At 36.5% G+C, this 11159-nt stretch overlaps 1 protein-coding gene across 1 annotated transcript in view; it reads left to right on the plus strand.

The window, feature by feature from the left end:
• Positions 1-11159, plus strand: part of LOC102494740 (lysine-specific demethylase 6A-like) — a gene marked incomplete at its 5' end in the record, with an annotated part of 148416 nt that overhangs the window by 117170 nt on the left and 20087 nt on the right. Inside the window, 1 exon segment of the mRNA XM_027771538.1 lies at positions 2076-2217. Coding sequence (XP_027627339.1) covers positions 2076-2217 — 142 coding nt within the window.

Consider the following 11159-nt stretch of genomic DNA (forward strand, 5'->3'; position numbering starts at 1 on the left):
TGGCTATGTCGCTGGACTCCCACGTAGTCGACTGTGGTTCGCATCCCGGACCCGGTGGCTTAAAACTCACACTAGGCGTGTGTGCGTGCGTGCCCAGGATCCCGAGAGGAGAACGGAGGAGAAGGGATTGCAGCGTGGCCATCCCCCTATGGGGTGATTTCTCGCTTTCTATCTCTCTGTCTTTCTCTGTCTGGCTTGGCGAGTGCACAGGCCCTATAGCAAAAACCTCTAATAAAAAAAAAGAAACTCATTAAAAGTAGGAAGAGTATTTCTTTTAGGAAATAGAAATCATAAATATTAGTAGAGCACAGATTGGCAATTGAAAAACACAGATTTTAATAAATAACAAATGTTTTTTTGTTTGTTTGTTTTTGTTTTTGTTTTTTTGCTATTTAGCACATGTGTTTGCCAGAGAGACAAGGCAAAAAATCACACACTCCCCCCCGGGAGGTGGCCACACTGCAATTCTTTCTCCTCCATTCTCCCCTCAGGATCCTGGGCCCGCATGCACATGCACCAGCAAGAGTCTTAAATCTCTCAATCTGGGACTCAAACTGTAGTTGACTACATGGGAGTCCAACAACATGACTATTAGGCCATCTGCTGGTCCCCAAAATATGAGTTTTCTTATTAACATATATAAAAAACATACTTTTACTATTTTATACTAATACATTTTAATTTTATAAAAGATGTCTCTAGGGAGAAGTAAAACAGAGTATCTATTCTTCAGGGTTTTTATTTAGTATTTAATATATGCAACACTAGTATATCAAACTTTTTGTTTTTAAGTCTTTGTTTTAGTTTTTGCTATAGGATGCATGTACTCACCAGAAAGAGAGAAAGAGAAAGATATAAATCACCCCCAAGGGGGCATGACCATGCCACGACCCTCTCCTCCTCTTTGCTGTTTGGATTTGGGCATGAAGGCACATATGCCCAGCATGATTGACAAGCTGTTACATCTAGTACTTGAAGCACAAAGCCAGCCAGGTGGAATTAAGGGCCCCAACCTCTCTACCAACTGCTGGCCCAGAATGTCAAATTATTTAACATATGTAAGGTAAAGACGTTAGCCTTTGAAGCTAGGAATACCTGAATTAAACTTTTACTCAATATTTTAAATTTTATAACTTCTAACAAATATTTTTTACATTCTCAGATCTCAGTTTCAATTGAAAATGGTGATTAGAAATTCAGGAATCATCATCTTTTGTAATGCTATTTAAGGCAACTGAATCCTACAGAGCGAACTGCACAGTTTGTGTCCAGAGACTTAAAAACACACCATATCTCTGGCAAATTTATATGCCCTATGACAAAAACCTAACACACAGACACACATACACACAGATATGTAAGCCCAAACCCCATTAGGGAGAAATAGAGGACCATTCCCAGGGTGGGTGATTTCTCACTTTCCATCTTTGTGTCTTCTCTCTCTCTGCCTCCATTCAGTAAGTTCATATACCCTATGGCAAATTAAAAAGGAAAAGAAGGGACTAGGAGATAGCATAGTGGTTTGAGTCTTGAACTTGTCAGTTTTATGATCACCCTGGACATGTGTTCCTGTCCATTCTGAGAAAAGAATGGAGAAGGGATCTGGAGAGCACATAGACCCTAGGTAAAAACTTAAGGGATAAAAAAAAAAAAAGAAAAGAAAACTAAGAAGGCAATGTAAGAATGAAATGACAGAACATGGGGCCAGAAGGTAATGTGGTAACTTAGTGGTTAAAGGGCTAGACACTCCCACATGGCTGACCACAGTTCAAGTCCTGGACCTCCTGATGGTTTGCTTTCACACTTTCTCACTCTCTCTCTCTCTCTCTGCAAATTAAAAAAAAAAAAAAGAAAAGACGGAATATGTAAAAAGAGCTGGCACAGTGTCTTACATTTTGTCAGTCTTTTTCACAAGATAGGGGTTTTTTTTGCTGTAATTTTCATAAAATATAATAATCTTGTAATCTTCGTTGTCAGAATTGGTATTGACGCTATCCTTTCAGAGATGTTGAATAGTTATCTTCGTATTTTTATTACTTTGGGTTTCTTTATGACTTTTTTTTCTTTTCTCTTAGCCTGCCAGTATAAATTGGCAATAGAACGATATGAATGGAACAAATTGCAAAGTGTGAAATCTGAAGTCCCCATGGTTCAACTTTCCTGGAATATGGCACGAAATATCAAAGTCTCAGATCCAAAGCTTTTTGAAATGATTAAGTAAGTGCTTTCTAAAACTGATTTAGTCTTTCTTTTGGGGGAGAAGCATTGACTGTTCAGCCTTTATCCCTAAGATAAATGTTGACATTAAATGATAAAATGGTCCATAGTCATGAAAATAAAATTCACATCATAAAAATATTTTCTTCTTTGTCAAATAATCACTCATGAGTAATAGAGAATGTCCACATTTTAATACTTCATTGTTCTTTTGGGATTTGGGGCATACATGTGCATGATCCTGGCATGAGTTTCAAGCTGCCAGGTCTAGGACTCAAATTGTGGTTAGTCTAGCACCTTAGGTACTGGCTTCATGGTTTTTAACAATTTGTGGGACCTCCCAACATTTTTCATTATGACTATAACAATTTACATCCTCAGCAACAATGTACAATGGTGCTCTTTTTTTCACATCCTCACCTTTACTTACTGTTGCTTATCTTTGTGATAATAGCCATTCTAACAGATTCAAGGTATTATTTTAGCTTTGCAATTTTCTGATGATTAGTGATCTTGAGCATCTTTTCATGTATCAGTTGGTCATTTGTCAATCTTTTGAGAAATGTCTGTTCAGTTTGATTGCACATTTTAAGATCAGATAATATATTTTTATTTTATATTGATTACCTTTTTTTTTTTTTTTACTTTTTGTATCCAATTATTTTCCAATTTGATCAGAGCAAGACAGAGAGAGAGAGGGAAAGTGAGAAAGTAAGCCACCAGGTCCAGGACTTGAATCAGTCAGCCATGTGGGAGTCCAGCATGTTTACAACATGCCTCATGCCAGCCCCAGATTACATAAATCTTACAGTTTCAGGATATTAATTCCTTATCAGATATGTGGCTTGCAGCACTTTCTCATATTCCCTAGGTTGCCTTTTCACCATCTTGAGTTGATTGTTTCCCTTTTATTTTGGGGGGAAGAGATTTTGGCTATAAGGGCGCATGTTCTTGCAAGACAGAAAGCAAGAAATCACCCCATAGGGGGGATGGCCACGCCGCAATCCCTTCTTCTCCATTCTCCTCTTAGGATCTTGGGCATGCACACACACGCGCCCGGCATGAGTTTTAAGCCACCAGGTCCAGGACTCAAACCATGATGGACTACATGGGAGTCCAGTGACATAGCCATTATACTAACTGCTGGTCCCTTGGTTGTTTTCCTTTCTGTGCAGGTTTTTTAAGTTGTTTTAGTTACATTGTTTGTTGCTTGCCAGACTGTTCTGCATTCCCTGAGAGAACATTGATTGCTCTCTCTTTAGCTGCTTCAAAAACTGCAACCTTGAGTTTGCTAGGTCTCGGAGCCTGTCACTTTTATTACTGGCTCTTGCTTTACTGTTTTTGTCTTTAGCTATTGGATCTGGTTTCCTAGATAATGAAGGGTATATCTCACCAGAGTGTTTTCGAGCTGAGTTACCAGGCCTATTCCTGGTTCTTTGGGAGGATCTTGTCTTAAATACTCCTTAATTAAATTCCATAGGGAAAATGAAAACGTGAATCCTATCTAGTCCTTCTTAGGTATTGCTCCCTGAGTTGTTTCCCGACCTTGTCCCTGGTCTCCTCATGAACTGCTCCCTGAGGTGGGAACCAGGGTCATGTTTCCTGTTCAAAATCCAGAAATCAATATAACTGCTTAGTACTGACTCTGCTGCCTCTAACTTTTAACACACAAGGCTACATTTGGACATACATCTCTCTCTCTCTCTCTTTAGATAATTGTCTCCCCATATTTTACACCAAATTCTAATTCACTTATAATTTTTCTTACATTTATTTTTTTCATGCTATGAGGTATGTTTTATTTTATCATATAGATAATTTTCTATAATACCTAAATAGAATTTGGTAGTCTGATGGGTAGGGAATCCCCTCAAAGACCCACAGGCCTGTGATAGTGGCACAGATTGGGGGGGGGAGGTTCACAGTGCAACTGTGGCTCATGTCTATCTTGAGAGGGACAGAAGATAGATACAGATAGATGGAAGGGCAGATAGATAGCTAGAGAGAGACAGACAGACAGAGAGAAGGACTTCAAGTCATAAACTCTGAGAAGAGACAAAAGATATCATTGTAAAAGGGATCAATCCAGCAAGAAGCTATAGCAATGTGAGAGCACATTCTTCAGGGTAGTTCATAATACTAAATCATAGATCTTAAAAATCTTAGAAAGATAGTAATTTTACTAAGTAATTTTTTTTTTTCTTTTTGGAGAGATTTTCACTATAGGGCGCGTGCGCTTGCCAGGCAGACAGAGACATAGAGACTGAAAGCAAGAAATCACCCCCCCCAGGGTTAGTCACACCGCAATCCCTTCTCCTCTGTTCTCCTCTCAGGATCTTGGGCACACACGCACACATGCCCGACGTAAGTTTTAAGCCACCAGGTCCAGGACGCAAACCACGGTCGACTACGTGGGAATCCAACGACATAGCCATTATGCTAACTGCTGGTTCCCTAAGTATATTTTCTTTCAACAATAGAAAACATACTTAGTGAGATTAACAGGAATATTGGAAACAATACACATGCATGGAAACTATAGCCAGCAGTGGAGGGGGAGTGATTTTCCAGTGTTCTGTGATGCTGAGACCACATAGGAACTTTTTAGTCTCATGTTCTGAGGTCTCCTTGAACATGCCATGTTCACATGTCCCTTGGTCCTGACTGGCTCTTACAGCATAACTATATGATAGGGTTGTTTATTTGTTTGTTTGTTTTCCTTGTCTTTCGTCTTTCTTACTTTCTCACTAAAAATAAGTAAACTGTAAGAAGCAAAGGATTCAGAAGTTATTTCCAAAGTTTTCAAAATGGAGGAGCCAGTTCTATAGCCTAGTGGCTAAGAGACCCTCTTCTGACTTGGCTGATCGTGGTTCAAATTCTAGCCCTGAAAATGTGTACCCAGAATCCCGAAAGGATGGAGAAATTGGAACAAAAGAGATCATAGCATGACTGTACACCATAGGGGATGCTTTTTTCCTTATTCCTGTCTTTGTCACATTCTTTGGACATTAAAAAAAAAAAAAAAAAGAATGAAAGCTGTTATTTGGGACAACATGATAACCCTGAAGGAAATTAAGCAAAATAAGTCAGACATAAAAAAGCAGGGTAAACTGGGGACGGAAAGATGGACGTTGGTTAAGGAATACAAAATTTCAGATAGGGAAGAGTAATAAGTTCTAACAGTTATAAAATATAATGGAGTAACTATAGTTAACTGTGTACCTCAGAGTAACTTAAAAATAAAACAATTTTTTTTTATTATTCCAGATAACAAAGAAATGATAAATGATTGAGATAATAGACTTACTAGTTACACTGAGTCAATCATTTCACGTTTTATTTTTTGTATAGGAGAATCACATTGCAGGACCAGCAGGTGGTATGATGGGTTAGGGCACTGAACTCTTATGTGGGTAACTATGGTTCAAGTCCCAGACCTGTGGCTTGCTTTCTTACTTTCTCTTTCTTGTCTCTCTAGTGTAGTAAAATATTAGCCAATAAAAATGCATAAATAATTATTTCTTAAAAATAAAAATTACATTGAGGGCAAACAGGTGGCATGGTGGTTAAGGGTACTGAACTCCCACATGGCTAACCAGGATTCAAGTCCTGGATCTGGTGGCTTGCTTTCTCACTTTATCTCTTGTATTCTCCCTCTCTTTCTCTGTCCCTCTCTGGTCAAATTTAAATAAATAAATAAAGTAATTCTTTAAAGGAATACCATATACCAACTAAGTACAGAAAAGACCAAATTTACTTGAATGTTAGCACTGTGAGTCTTGAAACGTAGTACACTGAAACTTGCCCTCCCTAATGATGATGTTTCCTCGAATTTTGAGGTTCAATTTGAATTGCATTGTCCTTTTTCTAGCAATTAACGTTAAGCTTGAGTATAAACTTACACTCTTTTTCCATTTATAATACTGTAAATAATTTTCCTTACGTTTTCTAATATAATTTATTTTTCCTTCTTTTTTAATCTAAAAGTACATATGTACTTACCTATTTTCTTCCATGTAGAAGTTTAAAAAAACTTACTTATAAAATAAGAAATCAGTATGAATGTTGATTATTCTCATCATTTTTCTTAACTTTTATTTACAATTGACATATAATTATATGTTTTTACAGGGTATAGTGTTTTATTTCAGTAAATGTATATAGTGTATAATGATCAAATCAGTAATTAGCATATTTATCACTTCAAACATTTATCATTTATTTGTGATAATAGAATTCAAAATTTTATAGTCATCTTCAAATATACAGTACATTATTTCAACCTATAGTAATATTACATTGGTAATTGAACACTAGAACTTACTCTTCCTGTTTGTTTTTTTAAAGTTTTGCCATTGGGTACGTTCACTTGCAGAGGGACAGAAAGAGACAGTGAAAGGAAAAGTTAGAGATCATCCCTCAGGGAGATGGCCACAAGGCAATCTGTTCTCCATTCTCCTGGGATTTAGAGTATGCATGTACATGTGCCTAGCATGATTTTTAAGCCATCAGATCTAGGACTCAATCCATGATCAGTCATGTGGTTGTCTAGCACCTTAGCTTGCTATCTACTGCCTCCTTACTAGTTGAATATAACATTGTATCTATTGATTATTCTCTCCTGTTTCTCCTAACCCAACCTTTGATAAATACACCACTATACCTCCAAGCATCAGTGTTTTTTGATCTCATATACAAATGAGGTTAGCATACATAACATACTGTTTTAAAGATTCATCCATGTCCTTGCTGTAAATTACTGAACTTCATATATTTTTTTTAAGAACGATTGCTTTTGTTATAGGACATAGGTATTTGCCAGAGAGGCAAAAGTGAGAAATCACCCTCCAGGGGGGTGGCCACACCCAATCTCTCCTCTTGGGATTTTGGCCACACATACACATGTGCCTGACATGAGGTTTAAACCACCAGGTCAAGGGCTCAAACTGTGGTCAACTACTTGAGAGTCCAGTGACACAACCACAATGTCATCTTTTTAATAGTATTCCAGTGTGTAGTCACTATCTTTTAATTGCTTACCTTTCTTTAGTTTTTTTGTCTTAGGTGCATGTGCTTACCTGGAGAGAAACAGTAAGAGGAAAAGTGAGAAATCATCTCTCCCTTTTTTGTTCTTCTCCTGGGATTTTGGGTACTCAACCACAGGTGCCTAGTGTGATCCTCAAGTTCTTAGGCTGGGATTCTTAAGAAAAGTCAGCCATGAGGTTGTCCATAGCCTTAACCACCAAGCCACCTGCTGGCCCCAATTGCTTACTATTTGAAGACTTGTGTTTTCTTAGTGAAAGTATTCCGTTTTACAGTTTCCACCTACTAATTTTACTCTTCTAAGAAAATTGTGTTTTCTTCCTTAAATAAATCTATATAACGTGTTTTTCTCTACAGTCTCTTAAGGTTGGTTATTAGAAGTCCATTTTTTTTTCTTTTTAGTTTCCTCCTCCTCTTTTTATTTATTTATTGGCAAGCAAATGAAGGATATTACTATGTACATTTTTTTTTTAAGTTTGGAGTATTTTTTTTTTAATTTAAATTTATTTGTTTATGTTCATTCACTGTACATCATTACAGCATACAAAATGAGATTTTCCATCCAGAGTACACTGTATATTGTCTCAATCAAGCACATCCACATACATGTTATTGTCAACAAATAATTTTCCATTTCTTGTTTCCTGTATGTTTTGCTTCCCCCCCCCATCCTTGATTCCCTTTCTCTTACCCTCTGCCATCTCCCACTCTCTTCCCACACTGTCTCTGGTATCTATGTTTACTTTCTAGACTCTTTTCCCCCCATTTTTAATTGAATTACTAAAGATCTTAATTAATCTAATTAAAAATAAAAATTACATTGAGGGCCAGCAGGTGGCATGGTGGTTAAGGGTACTGAACTCCCACATGGCTAACCAGGATTCAAGTCCTGGATCTGGTGGCTTGCTTTCTCACTTTATCTCTTGTATTCTCCCTCTCTTTCTCTGTCCCTCTCTGGTCAAATTTAAATAAATAAATAAAGTAATTCTTTAAAGGAATACCATATACCAACTAAGTACAGAAAAGACCAAATTTACTTGAATGTTAGCACTGTGAGTCTTGAAACGTAGTACACTGAAACTTGCCCTCCCTAATGATGATGTTTCCTCGAATTTTGAGGTTCAATTTGAATTGCATTGTCCTTTTTCTAGCAATTAACGTTAAGCTTGAGTATAAACTTACACTCTTTTTCCATTTATAATACTGTAAATAATTTTCCTTACGTTTTCTAATATAATTTATTTTTCCTTCTTTTTTAATCTAAAAGTACATATGTACTTACCTATTTTCTTCCATGTAGAAGTTTAAAAAAACTTACTTATAAAATAAGAAATCAGTATGAATGTTGATTATTCTCATCATTTTTCTTAACTTTTATTTACAATTGACATATAATTATATGTTTTTACAGGGTATAGTGTTTTATTTCAGTAAATGTATATAGTGTATAATGATCAAATCAGTAATTAGCATATTTATCACTTCAAACATTTATCATTTATTTGTGATAATAGAATTCAAAATTTTATAGTCATCTTCAAATATACAGTACATTATTTCAACCTATAGTAATATTACATTGGTAATTGAACACTAGAACTTACTCTTCCTGTTTGTTTTTTTAAAGTTTTGCCATTGGGTACGTTCACTTGCAGAGGGACAGAAAGAGACAGTGAAAGGAAAAGTTAGAGATCATCCCTCAGGGAGATGGCCACAAGGCAATCTGTTCTCCATTCTCCTGGGATTTAGAGTATGCATGTACATGTGCCTAGCATGATTTTTAAGCCATCAGATCTAGGACTCAATCCATGATCAGTCATGTGGTTGTCTAGCACCTTAGCTTGCTATCTACTGCCTCCTTACTAGTTGAATATAACATTGTATCTATTGATTATTCTCTCCTGTTTCTCCTAACCCAACCTTTGATAAATACACCACTATACCTCCAAGCATCAGTGTTTTTTGATCTCATATACAAATGAGGTTAGCATACATAACATACTGTTTTAAAGATTCATCCATGTCCTTGCTGTAAATTACTGAACTTCATATATTTTTTTTAAGAACGATTGCTTTTGTTATAGGACATAGGTATTTGCCAGAGAGGCAAAAGTGAGAAATCACCCTCCAGGGGGGTGGCCACACCCAATCTCTCCTCTTGGGATTTTGGCCACACATACACATGTGCCTGACATGAGGTTTAAACCACCAGGTCAAGGGCTCAAACTGTGGTCAACTACTTGAGAGTCCAGTGACACAACCACAATGTCATCTTTTTAATAGTATTCCAGTGTGTAGTCACTATCTTTTAATTGCTTACCTTTCTTTAGTTTTTTTGTCTTAGGTGCATGTGCTTACCTGGAGAGAAACAGTAAGAGGAAAAGTGAGAAATCATCTCTCCCTTTTTTGTTCTTCTCCTGGGATTTTGGGTACTCAACCACAGGTGCCTAGTGTGATCCTCAAGTTCTTAGGCTGGGATTCTTAAGAAAAGTCAGCCATGAGGTTGTCCATAGCCTTAACCACCAAGCCACCTGCTGGCCCCAATTGCTTACTATTTGAAGACTTGTGTTTTCTTAGTGAAAGTATTCCGTTTTACAGTTTCCACCTACTAATTTTACTCTTCTAAGAAAATTGTGTTTTCTTCCTTAAATAAATCTATATAACGTGTTTTTCTCTACAGTCTCTTAAGGTTGGTTATTAGAAGTCCATTTTTTTTTCTTTTTAGTTTCCTCCTCCTCTTTTTATTTATTTATTGGCAAGCAAATGAAGGATATTACTATGTACATTTTTTTTTTAAGTTTGGAGTATCAGTCTTAGGATTTTTTTTTTAATTTAAATTTATTTGTTTATGTTCATTCACTGTACATCATTACAGCATACAAAATGAGATTTTCCATCCAGAGTACACTGTATATTGTCTCAATCAAGCACATCCACATACATGTTATTGTCAACAAATAATTTTCCATTTCTTGTTTCCTGTATGTTTTGCTTCCCCCCCCCATCCTTGATTCCCTTTCTCTTACCCTCTGCCATCTCCCACTCTCTTCCCACACTGTCTCTGGTATCTATGTTTACTTTCTAGACTCTTTTCCCCCCATTTTTAATTGAATTACTAAAGATCTTAATTAATCTAAATATTTTCATAGCAAACACAGCTGATATATACATTACCATGAACACAAGTCTAACTTTAGGCATCCTATAAAGGAGCACCAAGGTGGGGCTATCTATCTTAACTGCAGTCATCGAATGGATTTTTTTTTTCTGAAACTTTTCTTTTTTTGTAACTTAATTTACATTCTTCCCCTAAGCATCATCACAGCATACAAAATGTGATTTTCCATCTAGAATATATTGCATAGTGACTTAGTCATGCATATTATTATCCAAAATTTTCTACCCCTCTTTCTGACCTTCTGTCCTTTCCCACCCTCTTCTTCCGCTGTCTCTGGTGTCTACAATTGTCTTCCATTCCTTTTCCACCCACATTGTATTGATCACACAATTTCTTAAATAATCTAACTACTTTCAATGGTAAGTTCATATGGTACTATTAAGAAAACCAGTTTTAATTTAAATGACAGAAATGCTAAGGAACTTTTCTTAAAGCCAGGAAACAGGTTAGGATTCTTTCAAACGGTAGGTGCATGAACCTATCAGTCTCATGTACTTTATCTTCTATTCTGGTTCCATTTTTCCTATTATATTCTGGGGTTTAACATTCAACTCCAGACTTGTCCCTACGATTAAGCTGGCCACTTTCTTAGTTTTTGAACTCTTCTTTCCGTGTGTCTGTATTTAATTTTCCTTATATAGCTCACCCTTGAGAACTTCTTGGAGATCTTATCTGGTGCTGGTAAATTCTTTCAGGTTTTGTTTATCTGAGAATGTTCTTG

The sequence above is a fragment of the Tupaia chinensis genome, unplaced genomic scaffold (assembly GCF_000334495.1).
Source record: "Tupaia chinensis unplaced genomic scaffold, TupChi_1.0 Scaffold000222_1, whole genome shotgun sequence".
NCBI lineage: Eukaryota > Metazoa > Chordata > Mammalia > Scandentia > Tupaiidae > Tupaia > Tupaia belangeri.